This window comes from Natator depressus, chromosome 3 (genome assembly GCF_965152275.1).
Source record: "Natator depressus isolate rNatDep1 chromosome 3, rNatDep2.hap1, whole genome shotgun sequence".
NCBI classification, from domain to species: Eukaryota; Metazoa; Chordata; order Testudines; family Cheloniidae; genus Natator; species Natator depressus.
Window position 1 is genome coordinate 194085905 of NC_134236.1, and position 13316 is coordinate 194099220.

The 13316-nt window shown below is 39.6% G+C and overlaps 1 protein-coding gene across 5 annotated transcripts in view; it reads right to left on the reverse strand.

Moving 5' to 3' along the window:
* Positions 1 to 13316, reverse strand: part of AFTPH (aftiphilin) — a 61096-nt gene that overhangs the window by 38701 nt on the left and 9079 nt on the right. For 3 of the 5 annotated variants that reach the window (XR_012638945.1, XM_074949571.1, XM_074949568.1), the window contains exon 2: positions 54 to 1948. Coding sequence is in view for 4 of the 5 variants with exons in the window: in XM_074949571.1 (XP_074805672.1) it covers positions 54 to 1913 (1860 nt within the window). In the remaining variant the exon portion in view is untranslated. Of the gene's footprint in view, positions 1 to 53; positions 1949 to 6891; positions 7010 to 8207; positions 8274 to 13316 lie in introns of those variants that run through there. The other 2 variants (XM_074949570.1, XM_074949569.1) reach the window with 2 other exon arrangements.

Sequence of the window (13316 nt, forward strand, 5' to 3'; positions counted from 1 at the left end):
TTATAAAGCAATTTCAAAAAAATCCAAAAAAGGGACAAAATATAGAAAGTTACCTGAATTGAAGGTGCTGATTCTTGTCGACTGACAGCTCCCTCTAAAGATGCCAAAGCAACACGGTCAGTCTGATGGGTCACTGGGCTGCCAATACTAAGAGATGGATCTGTCCTATGTGACTGCCATGTCTCTTTTCTATAATGAGATTCAGCAGCTTGTTCATCTCCAAAAGCAGCCCAACAACAGCTTTCTTTCTGTTCATCTTCAAAAGCATTCCATTCTGCAGCTTCGTTACAACCAGCTGAACTAAAGTCTGCAAAGTCGTCAGAGTCCTGAATAGCACTGCACTCATCTTGAGGTTTTGGCACTGAATCAAACTCTCCAAATTCACTATTCTCTCCATTTTCCAACTCAGCAAGAGGCGGGACTTCCAAGTCAGAAAGCATATTGGTAGCTCTATATTCTAATGTCTGATTTAGTTCAGAGTGACCTAACCTTTGTTTGTCAACAGTTAACACAATACTTATATCCCTAAAATCACCAAATTCACCACTTGGCTCACTGAAGTGTGCAGATTGTTCAGAAGATTCTTCTAAACTTAAATCATTCACTGACTCTTGAGTATCGCTAATAAAAGCGGGAGATGCACCACTGACTGTGCAAAAATCATTTTCATTTGTATCACTACAAGACAGAAATTCAATGCTACTTTCACCATTCTTTACATCTTCAGAATCACCCAAATCAGTTTCTTCTGCAGGATCACAGGTGGGGTTTTGAATTTTAGTAAAGTTGATACTTTCTGTTTCTGAAGAATCATTAGCCCTAGAAAAATCAAGTTTTTTGCTGTTCCCAATGTCACAATATTTTCGCCTTCCAGTGTTTTCTGCATTTTCAGTAGTGCCTATTGAAATTTCAGTTGTTTGAGGTGTGCTACAAACGATGAAGTCATTATGTTCCAGTGCTGTAGGGTCTTGCTCACAATTACTACCGACTTCATCATCTACTAAACTGGTTTCTGAAATGCAAGCCTGCTCATCTTCAGTGTAAGTCTCTCCTTCATATTCATAGCTTCTATCTGAAGACACTTCCTTCGTAATACTTTGTTGAGCCACTCTATTTATTATATGGTTTTCCTGTACATTCAGTGCTTCTCTTTCATTAAAAACTTTGCATATTTTATGTCCTGGTTCTTCTAAATGGATTGTTTCATTGTTTGAGAATGCAGCAAAATCTGCAAAATCCTCAGCTGGGCTAGGCAAAGAGTCTAAACTTAACTCAGTGCTATGAGTGCTAGTAGTTTTTCGTCCCTTTGAATCACTGACGCTGTCCAGATCTTCTATTCCCTGAGGATTTACAGAATCCAGTGCTGCAAAACCATTTGTTAGAATCTCTAGACATGGGAGTTTCTCACCATTACAAGTGTCTATTTGCTGGTCCTGTCCTGTAACTTTCATATCAGTTCTAATGCCTTCAGAGGAGAAACCCTCTGCTTTCCCAATGTTCTCTTTTTGTTCCCCTATTCTCTTTACATCTTCCAGATTTACATCAAAGGAAGTACCTGAAGTTCTAGATTTACATTTTTCTTTGCTGGTATTAGTTGATATATCAGAGAGTTCTTTAGCGGGTTTAGGAAGTTCTGCAATGCAGTCTTTAACTTTACCATTTTTAACAGAGTTAAAAGTTGCAAGGCTATCTCCATTGTCAGAGTAATCATGAATTGGCATAAAATGGTTTGTGGGTATAAATTCCTCCTTTGAATTACTGTAGTCTGGTGCATCAAAATCAGCAAAACCTACGCCAGAAGTGCCAACACCAGAGAATCCACCAAATTCCCCAAATTCATCATCATCATCATCAGCGCCATTGTCAAGTGGTGGAGGGGAAGAAGAGTACATCCGAATTATGTCTGGTTCCATTGTTTAATTCCTTTTAGAAGAAGGTTAATTTATATCTACAGAGGAAAAAAAGACATCATTACTTTTCTGACATATAAAAGACTGCAATTTACTGTGCAGTTTTACAGTTATACTGTAAAAAAGTGAGATTGTTAGTGTGTAATATTTTGTTTCACATTTCATTTAAAGAAAAAATGATATAAGCAGTGCATGGGCAACATTAGAAAAGGGAAACAGTTGTATTCTGTCATCAGATAAAGTATTCACAAAATGTGCTAGAGATTGCATCACATTTATCTCAGTGCTCTAGACAGGAAGTGTCTGATGTAGCTTTAACAAACCAATTATTGAGAGGAATGGCCAAAATGTAGACCTTTGATGACCGAGTAGGACTTTATAAAGGGGGCCAAAAAAAAAAATACCATGAGTGAAACTTTCTCGTTCTTTTGTTTTTTTAATATATCGTCACAAAAACTGCCACGCAGTTAAGACTTCCTGTTAACTGCTGGAGGATTACATCAAGATTCCACACCAAAAAGAATCCCGAAGACATGAAACACATTTGTTTTGACAAGCTAAGGAACTCTCCACAGAGGTGGTCAAAATGGGCTTCCGTGGTTCTTAACTTCTCTTGGCCTGTGACTCAAAAGATGTCCAAAAATACACTTGACGTATCACACCCCACAATCTTGTGTGTGTGTGTGTGTAGAGGACTATGGGAAAATATTAAGCCATTTTAAGGGTTGTGCATCAAAAAAATGTGGAATTCTCCCCTCCTGCATGGCACTCACCTCACAAAGATAGCTCCACAGGATCCTAGCTTTGGACTGGTAGGGGAAAGGGAGAGAGGAGCTGACCGGATAGTGAGTAGGAGCCTGGAGTTCCTTCTCCTCAAACCCAGACTTCTGTTGGATTCTACAGCCCATAGGATTTTATAGTTCTTAGCTAGAGTGCACCACTTACTAAGCAACTGGTCCAACTCATTTTCAGGTCACTATCCATTAGCTGAGAACTGCTGCTGTAAGTACCATCAAAGCCTAATGCAAAAGTAACCTTTTCATCAAAGTTTATCCACAAAAACAGAAGCTAGGATTATCTTTAAAATATTCAACTGAAAGCCACTAAACTGCAGAAAGGAGATGAGTCCAATTTTTTAGAAGTCTTATACTCCACATATTAGTGTTTTCAGTGCCTAGGAACTATGGTGATTGGGTGCTTTATAAATACCTTAGAAATAAAGAGATTTATCATTTAAACTTAAACTGTAAACTACTTTAGTACCAGTTATTTTGAAAGAAAATCTCATTCTTTCCCTTTAAATGGTTTTTTAAAATTTCAATATTGCATCAGCTGCAAGTTCCCACTGAGTTTATTTATATTTACACATGGTGAGCTGTACATGCCATTTAATTTGGTGGGAGACAGGGCTCTTCCTTTAGAATGCAAGTTTCAAAGCAGTCTTTACACTTTACAAAATAGGAGTACTCATGATGTGTAACATTTACTGTTCACAAATCATGACCATCGTTCAACGTAGGTATTGGAGCTGTACATACACCATAATATTTATTTCCTGTACAAAAATGGCTATATTGAAATGTGCCAGACCAAAAAGGACTTTTGGGCCAATAGGTGTTAAATGGATTTCCTGGGGGGATGGGTAATGCCATAACTTTGGTTATGCAAAAAACAAAAACAAAAACAGCTTTCTGAAGCTACAACATGAGGAGAGGGCGATCAACTGGTGATTACATGTTTCGGGAGACTGGAGACCTGGCTTGGTTCTGGTTCCCGATCTTAAGAATGATGTGAACTTGGTAACCACAGGAAAAACCCAGTTGTGGGGTCTGAAGGACTGAGGCCTATTAGAACCCTATGTTGGAGCTGGGGGTGACCTCTCATGAGCTGTTGAGCATGCATGTAGGTTATTTTATTTGTATATGCTTTCTTTATAATGTTTTACCTCAAGAATAAATGTGCGTGGCAACTTGTAACTGCCAGCAATATACTGGCCATAGCCCTCGGAGAGAAAGCAAAGCACAGGCATTGGCCTCTTGGAGACTGGTTTGCTGGAGATATCGGAGTATAGGTCAGGGAGCAGTGCAGCCTTAAAACCCTCAATTAAAAGGGAGTGAGATGCAGGCCTCCACGCAGTAGAGGTGATGGCTGGGAGTCAGAAATCTTTAAGTAGGTCCCCTCGAGGGGAAAATACAGGTGCAATTACCCTAAAAATGTGACAACATTGCAAACCTCAGTAGTAATTTTCTATCACACTATTGCAGGGTTTAACATTTGTTACAAAAGTTACTGGAGCAGCAGCAAACTAAACCCAATGCTTCCCATGTGTACTGTATGTTCTCCTTCCCGCTCTAGTCCAAGCCATCCACAGACAGATCTGTAATGCCATGCTTTCTTGAAAAACCTACCAAAATGACATAACTGCAAAGAACATTTACAACATCAGTTTCAAGGGTCCAAGGATTTACTGAAGTAAAAATACTCTTAAAATATTTACGTTAAGCTTTAAAAGGAATAACCCCAACAGTTCTGCAAAACATTTTTTTTAAATTAGGTATTGTAATGTAGATTGGCATAAACTGTGCTGACATTCTCGCTTTCAGTTATCTTGAAACTGAAGTTCTCTAGCCCCAGGAGATCCAAGTAATCTTTAGGCTTTCAGTACAGTAAACAACTGTTTTTAAAAAGCTAGTTTACTACTTATTTCTCCACTTCTTTGAAGCCATTCTGGGTAATCAGAGTGTAGTAAAATTATTTCTAAAAAGGCATAATCATCAGGTCAAGAAAGCGTATTATGAAAGTCATTGAAACAAGTTTTATGGAACAGTCCAATGGCATTCTAGCAGAGTTTTATCACTGCATGCTTTCTGCTCACTTAATTTTCAGTTAGCAGCTAAATCCCTTGACAGTACAATATAGTAAAGTCAGTCCATCAAGCTAGAACATCTGTAACTGGAAAGAGTTAGATATGTAAGTACCACTGTACCTTTCATACATTTTTATCCCAACTAGCAAAACAGGAATAAAACTGCTAGAGCATGGAAGATAGTCGAAGTGCTGATGTTTATGATATTTTGTAGGAAAATCCACAGTATGGATTTGATTTATCTGGTCCCAATAGGGGGTGGCTCTTTCTTAAAAGGAAGAAACTCACATCTTCTCACTCAGCAGGACATTTTTCAGTCTATTGGTGCAGGGGGGGAAAACACCGTTATTATACAGAAATTGGTGGCGGGTTTTTTTTTGTTTTTTAAGAAAGTCAGTATGCTGTGGAAAACAAAGTTAGATTTTTCAAACTTTCCTCTCTAAATAGGTAGAAACTGGAGGCCAGAGTCTGCAGAAACAGCATGCTCAGCATAGGGGATGGATAGGAGAGGGTTAGCGTCTCTCATCAATATGACCTCCTCTGATTAGTTAAAGAATCATTGAATGTACTGTCCGAAGGGAAGCCTATAGGATGCATTCCCCTAATACCCTCAGAGACAAAGGACTTGTCTCCACCACAAAATTAGGTTGACACTATTTAGGTCAACCTACAGCCACCGCAATAATTCAATCAGCTGTTGGTGTCCACACTACTCTCCTTCTGCCGGTGGTGTGCATCCTCACCAGGAGCACTTGTGGGGCACTGACAGTTGCGCAGCGCTCACAGCTTGAGCCCCTCACCCACCCCAGGGTGACAGCCTGAGCTGTGAGCCTGGAGCCAGCTCAATTTCACAGCATGGAGCTTATCAGCAGGCTTCTCAATTTCAGGACTGTCCCTGCTCCCAGCAACCTGCTGCTCACAGCTGGAGCCATGAAACTGACAGTTTCACTGCTGGTAGTTATGTTGCTGTAGCAGGCCACTTACTTCAGCTACTTACAAAGGTTTGGCCTACACTACAGTTAGGTCAACCTAAGTAACTTACACTGACCTAATTATGTCAGTGTCTACACTAGAATGCTGCTTCTGCCAAAGTAAGTGGTCTACTACATCAACATAAGCACTGTCTCTCTCATGGAGGTGGAGTTAATGTCGGTGGAGTTAGGGAGATGTATTGTCCCTGTAGACACTGTTACTTATATTGGCTGTCATTCTTATCAGTTTCACAGCTGTCACTGCCTCCCCTCTGCAGCCCCTCACTCAGCTGGAGCTGTGAAATTGACAAGAATGTTAACTTCCACTGCTGGAAGGCTTCCTGATGCGAAATTGAACCCCAGGTGGGGTTCACAGCTCAGGCTGTCACACCGGGGTGGATGGAGGGCTCCAGCTGTGAGCCCCAAACAGCTGTCAGTGTCCCACACCCAGCTGTCAGTATCCCACAATGTCCCACTTCAGTCAGTGCAAGTGCTCCTGGTGAGGACATGCACCACCGGCAGAAGGAGGGTAGCGTGGACATCAACAGCTGATTGAATTACTGCAGTGGCTGTAGGTCAACCTAAATCTGTAGTGTAGACAAGCCTTTTCTTTTAAGTAAAGTTTAAAATACATAGGAGAACAATTGCTGAAGGCATGTCTACACTACAAACTTAAATCCTATATAGGTTGACTTTTAGCCACCACAATAATTACTGGTTCGTGTCCACATTGCCCTCTTTCTGTCACCAGGAGCACTTCCACTGACTTAAGAGGGGCAGTGTGGGAGCCTGAGAGCCAGGGCTGGCAGTTCTACACGCAGCTCTGTGCCAGAAGCCTGGCAGCTGTCTGGATTCTCTGCTCCCCCACTCCACTGGGAGTTTGGAGTGCGCTCCTGGCTCAGAGCAGGGAGCCCACTGTGCACAACTTGGCTCACAGGGAGCCCCCCACCCACCTTGGGGAGACAGACCACTTTCTTTTCAATTTTGCGGCTCTGGCATGGATGAATGACAAAAATGACAGCCAACAGACCATGTAAGTAACATGCAGTGTCTACACAGATACTGCGTTGCCCTAACTACACAGACACAAGCCTACGCCTCTTGTGGAGGTGGACTTATTATGTTGATGTAGTAGGGCACTTACATCGGTGGGAGGAAGGCTGTAGTGTGTACACTGACATAAGCAGGTTGACATAAGCAGGTTGACATAAGCTGCCTTACGTTGACCTAACTCTGTAATGTAGATCAAGCCTGAGTGATCCGAGGGCTGCCATCCCTCTCTTGGCCCAATTAACCACTGGACTCAAACTGGAAGGAAAGGCGCAAAAAATATTTCTATTAAATATTCAGTTTTTAGTAAAGACAAGTTTCTAAAAAGCCATAAAAGAACATCTGATGTCATATGTTTCACACTTTTCTTTAAAAACAGAATAACTGATATTCATTAAGTTCTTGTCCCTTTTAAAGTCAATGTAATGTAAATAATACAATTACGAGTATTTTAAAATATGGCATTTTCTGCACACTGTTTTTAAGAATAGCTATCTGGCTTCATAACCCTTCTCCCCAATAAATTAAAGCCCTAAGTGTCATTTCAGACCTGAATTTTGTTCTACCTTAAGATTATTTGAACTCAAGGGAGACTTAAAAGATTAAGAATTCAAACAGTGAAGATAGTCTTCCAGTCATTTAGATGAAAACGGGTTGAAAAACACTGATTTAGATAATATCTACCACTAACAAACAGCCACTAGCTTTTTATACCATAAAAACAAACAGTTTTTCACCTCTGGTTGTGGATCTGTAGTAGCAGCCAAAAATGATCTTAAAAAGGTAGAGAAAGTTTAATCTGTTTTTAAAAAACAAATAACTCTGTAGCCTTAAGTTTACTTTTTGGCTTTCTGACCTCTAGCAAAAACAGGGAAAACAAGATTTGATATTCCTGATTTTTCTGCAAGTAAAAAAAAAAAAAATCCAAGCAGACAATTCTTTAAACATTTCTTTAAAAGGAAAAACAAAATACATGTTTCTCAATCAGAAAGAAGTAATAAAAGGACACACAAACCCCTAACTTATTTCTTTACATTTCACCTTTAACAGAACACAACCCCCAGAGCGATGCTACCTTCAGTAATGTTGTCGGTGACCAAATCACTATGTTTTTGAACAACAAAGCATTAGAAATGTTCAGCTCTGACTGAAAAGGGAAGTGGGGCAGAAGAAATTGGGGGGGGAGGGAGGAGAATGGAACAAAATTTGAAAACATTTTTAAAATTTAATAAAATACATTAGAATAGATATTGATAGCCCTAACAAACATGTGGTGTATTGTGAAGCGTAGGTAGCTATGTTAGTTCAGTAATAAAACAAAAGTCTGGTTTGCTCTTCTCATTCAAGAGGCCATCAAGTTTTTAAAGAGCTGTAAAAGGTAGTACTTTTTAGGTCCCAGGAAAACAGTACCTTATACAATTCAGTGGTCCATCTGATTGGCAGAGAAGCAGCAAAGGGCTGAGAAGTGGGTTCCATCTGCATCATCAGGGGTACATGGATATGAACAAAGGGAGGGAAAATAAATGACTGGGGGAGAAAGGTAATTAGAGAAATCTTCTAGTTTATGCAAGATATGGGCCAATGTCTTGCTAACATTTTTCCTGCAAACTTTTTTAAATGTCACCACATTGACTAAAAAGTTCAGATTCCACAAAACATTGACTGTACAGTTCCATTGTGTTGCTGTGTACTAATTACTAAACAGTTGATTATAATTATATATATTTATTATACACGATCTGAGTTCAAGACAGCTACATTTTCAGTAGCAAAAGAAGGTGAAAACACTTGTACTGCTATTTTAAATTTTCAATGTTAATTGAAAGATGCACCAAAATTAATCCTCAAAAAATTAGTCAGAAGCCTTGCTTAAACTTGAAAGCTTTTTGTTTAGAAAACATTCAGCCTGTATCTATTTTGCACTATCACCACATGTGGAGGATTTGCTTTTTTAAATTCAGGGATTTGCACGAAATCAGATTCACTGTTCCTGCTGCTGATACATCACATGAATTCAACCCTTTCAGAAACCACATTTTATTTCCACAGCTAATAAAACTGATGTCAAACACTAAGGATTAGGATTTCAGGTGAGAAATGAACAGCAAAAACCAATGAATTTAAAAGAAACGTAATTCTTATTTCTAGACAATGTCCCTACCAAAGATGATTTTGTGTGTATATACAGGCTTTTTCTCAAAGCTTTTTAAAAACGAGACAGGGATCACTTAATCCACCACTAGAATGGAATAAAATAGATCAACTGTTTAGTAATTAGTACACAGCAACACAATGGAACTGTTTAAAGCCTAGATCCTGCAACAGGACCTGCAAATGATTTTAAATGGTCAAGACTTGTGAAATGTCAAGTTACAGCGCCTCTCAGCAATCATAACTTTGCCAGTTGGCATCTCGCCTTAGCATTTGTATATTTAACTTTATAATCTAGCCCCATGTAAAATAATTATCTTTTTAAAAATAAACTGCATATTCAACTACATACATGTATATCATATGACTTATTTGGAAGCTCTGATGTGTTAAGATCACACATATGTGTTTCAATTGTAACAAATACAGAAGAGCTAGGATTACCATACGTCTGGTTTTTCCTGGATATTGTCTCTTTATTGAGCTTCTGTTCGGGTGGATTTTTCAAACAGGCAATCTCTGAGATTTTTTCAGAGCGGACTCTGGAGCTCAGAAAGAGCCCTGACTGGTCCACTTTCTGATTGGTCCATTCCCTGCAGCCACAGCTGCCGGATCCTGCCTACCCAGGCCCCAGCTCCCAGCCCTTGGGAGGGTCTTGCAGGGAGGCACTGAGGGATGGCTGTCACTGCATCTTGGGCTTATGCCAGCCACACTGCAACAGTGACAGGGAGTGAAACTACCCCCCACCTTCCAGTAAGTACCCTTGATGCAGGTACCTCCTCCAGTTCCCCCAACTGTTCTCTTCTCCCTCTCCATCCCCCCCGCAGTATCCTCTTTTGGGGAATGTGAAATATGGTAACCCTAAGAAGAGCTCCATACATACACATGTATAATGTGTGTGTATGTATGGAGCTCTTCTTAGGGTTACCATATTTCACATTCCCAAAAAGAGGATACTGCGGGGGGGTGGGAGGGGGAGAAGAGAACAGTTGGGGGAGCTGGAGGAGGTACCTGCATATATACATACATACACACAGAATATACTAATTCACAGGGACATAGGAAAGGTGCATCACAGTACATAAAAGGATAAATCAGTTTTTTCAAGAATTTGAAGACAAAGTATATTAAGTTAAAAATTCAGTGGAAAAAAACATGCCATTTTTTCCTAAGATTGGCTAACTCAAATGGCAAAAATTGAATTTGATTACACTTTTCAGTTTAAGAGATGGCAATACTATCAACTCTCACTATGAAATGGAAACAAGCATGAGAATTTTCAGCTCGCAGGCTAAATTTCTTTTTTAAAAATTCAGAATCTTAAAAAAAACAAAAAAAAAGGAGGATTTACTGTGAGAGCTTCCCCCTCCCAAGACAAACTACTGAAGTGAATCCACTGTCATGCACTCAGACATTAACATTCTGTAAAATCTGTGGCTTTTCAGCATGACAGCTTTCTTCATTAATTCCTTTAGTTGTTAATCCCTACTTTTGTCTGACATCTCAAATGGAGTCTAAGAGCTAGAATTGTGGGTTTATCTTTTGTGACAGAGAATTCTTTTCTCAGTTTAAACATCTTCTGAGTCACACTCTATGCCAGTGGCTCTCAACCTTTCCAGACTACTGAACCCCTTTCAGGGGTCTGATCTGTGTTGTGTACTCTCAAGTTTCACCTCACTTAAAAACTAATTGCTTACAAAAATCAGACATACAAATACAAAAGTACCACAGCACACTTTTTTAAAAAAGAAAGCAAGCATTTTTACCATATAATTATAAAATAAATCAACTGGAACAAATATTGTACTTACATTTCAAAGTTTAATATATAAAGCAGTATAAACAAATCATTGTCTGTATGCAATTTTAGCTTGTACTGACATCTCTAGTGCTTTTTATGTAGCCTGTTGTAAAACTAGGCAAATATCTAGATGAGTTGATGTCCTGCCTGGAAGACCTCTGTGTACCCCCAGGGGTACGCGTACCCCTGGTTGAGAACCACTGCCTATACAATCTGGCAAAACAGGTATTCCTTCTTTCTTTGGGGTTTGTGCCCACCCAATTAGAGCCATTTAGACACACACACGCCTTGGTTAACTCCTTCAGAGAAATATATAAAATTATCCCACCCCACCCTTAGAGAAGATGGCTCTGAAATAGAAGTTTAGAAGAGCTTATTCCAAGATCCAATCATTTGAAAATTCTGGAAACATGAATTTATGAACAGAGCTTTATCTGCAATTGGTTTAAAATAAGGATGGGGGGGTTTTTTTTGTAGAAAGTGCCACTGTGTGCGAGAGGATGTAAGGAAGGCATTTATTTCCATGGTTTGAAGTTTGTACTAACCTGGCAGTAGAGCTAATTTTTTTTTTATTTTTTTTTTAAATGTGAGGTAAAGGAATGTGTCCTTGACTGTTCACCTCTAAACGGTTTGTTTGGACACTTTCACAAACTCACTTTTAGAATGATACTTAGATATATCAGAGGGATCAATTTCTTCTCAATACAAAATGCAACTTCAACAATAGTTCTCCTTCTGAGCAGCTCCAATTCTCTTTTTGTATTCAAAGGCAGAAAAATTGGAAGATCATGCCTAATATTGCTACCGTAAGTGAACTGGATTGAAGAGTCACACTCCTATCCTCCCCTATAGAGTGTGAATTTTAACTTCCAATGCCTATTCAGACACATACTGAAGAAAAACATTAACTATCATTCGTGACCTTTCCATATCTGTATGATTATAAAAAGCAGTGGTTATATCATATTATATAGGGGGGAGGGATAGCTCAGTGGTTTGAGCATTGGCCTGCTAAACCCAGGGTTGTGAGTTCAATCCTTGAGGGGGCCATTTAGGGATCTGGGGCAAAAATTGGGGATTGGTCCTGCTTTAAGCAGGGGGTTGGACTAGATGACCTCCTGAAGTCCCTTCCAACCCTGATAATATTTTATGATCACAAGCGTCATGCATATGCTTTTGTTCTAAGTCTTATCTCAGTCTCCAACATAAAGAGGCAACTGACTTCCCTATGTACACACTATAGCTTGTGTTGGTATAAGTTATGTGTGAACAAGCAGCCCCATGAGTGACGTAGATTACACTGACCTAAGCGTCAGTGTAAACAGAGCTTCTCCCACTGACATAGCTACTGCTGCTAGCAGGGGCTGGAGGAACTAAGTCGACAGGAGAGCTCTCTCCCATCTGCTTACAGCATTTGCACTAAGAGCGCTACAGTGGCACAGCTGCATCGGTTCAGCCACGCCGCTGTATGCTCTGTAGTGTAGCCATAGCCTTAGAGGACCAGACTGTTTGTACTATGATGAGGAGTCCTAGTTCTCTCTTCTCAACAACTTGAGATCCCACAATGGCTTCTGTGTTAAAAGAAGAGGACTGTATTTCCATTTGAATTACATAAAGCTTATTTTGATCCACAGAAATCAGTGTTGAGTGATGAAAGTCACATAGCTTCTCCCAGAGCTGACCACACCTCTAAGTTTTACAAATAAAATTGGTTTGGGCCATATTCAGTGTAGTCTATAATATTTTGCTTCCTTTATCTTTCTCTATATATGTTATACAGATACATGTTCTCCACTATTGCTGCATAAAGTGCAAGAATATATGTTTGGAGAACCTGTACAAAGAGCTCATTTTCCATGAGAACCATTAAAACCTGCAAACGTATCTCTTAGGCAGGTCCATTACAGTCTTTCACCTACCATTCAAAAGAATTTTTATGCCAAGCTTACTTTCTTGTTACATGACTTGTTGCAAACTGGTTTCAAGTTTTCAACTTGTAACTTTATATTTCAATGTCTATCAATTATAAGGGCATTGGAACTACTGACAAACTTACTGCTATTGAAAGGATCCACTGACAACACCATGCAAATGAACATTTGTATTTTATTCTAAAGGCAAACTAGAGCAATAATTCTGAATATTTAATTTTGATCAAGGTGAGTTATGTTATACCAGCTCTTAGTTTCATCAGTTTCTAAATAAAAAATACGAAAATATATACATCTCAAGAAATTTAATCTGAAATAAAAATATTCAATGGAAGAGTGAAAACTGGAAAGCAATAATGATGAAAGAGGCCAGAGAGTGACAGATGACAGGTTTGAGTGGTCCAGTGGACTAAGGGCTTGTCTTCACTACTGGGGTAAAGTCAACCTAAATTATGCTACTCCAGCTACGTGAATAACGTAGCTGGAGTCGATGTAGCTCAGGTCGACTAACCCTGGTGTCTTCACTGCACTGAGTCGACAGCAGATGCTCTCCAGTCGACTTCCCTTACTCTTCTCAGAGAGCTGGAGTACAAGGGTCGACCGGAGAGCGCTCTGCCATCAATTTAGGGGGTCTTC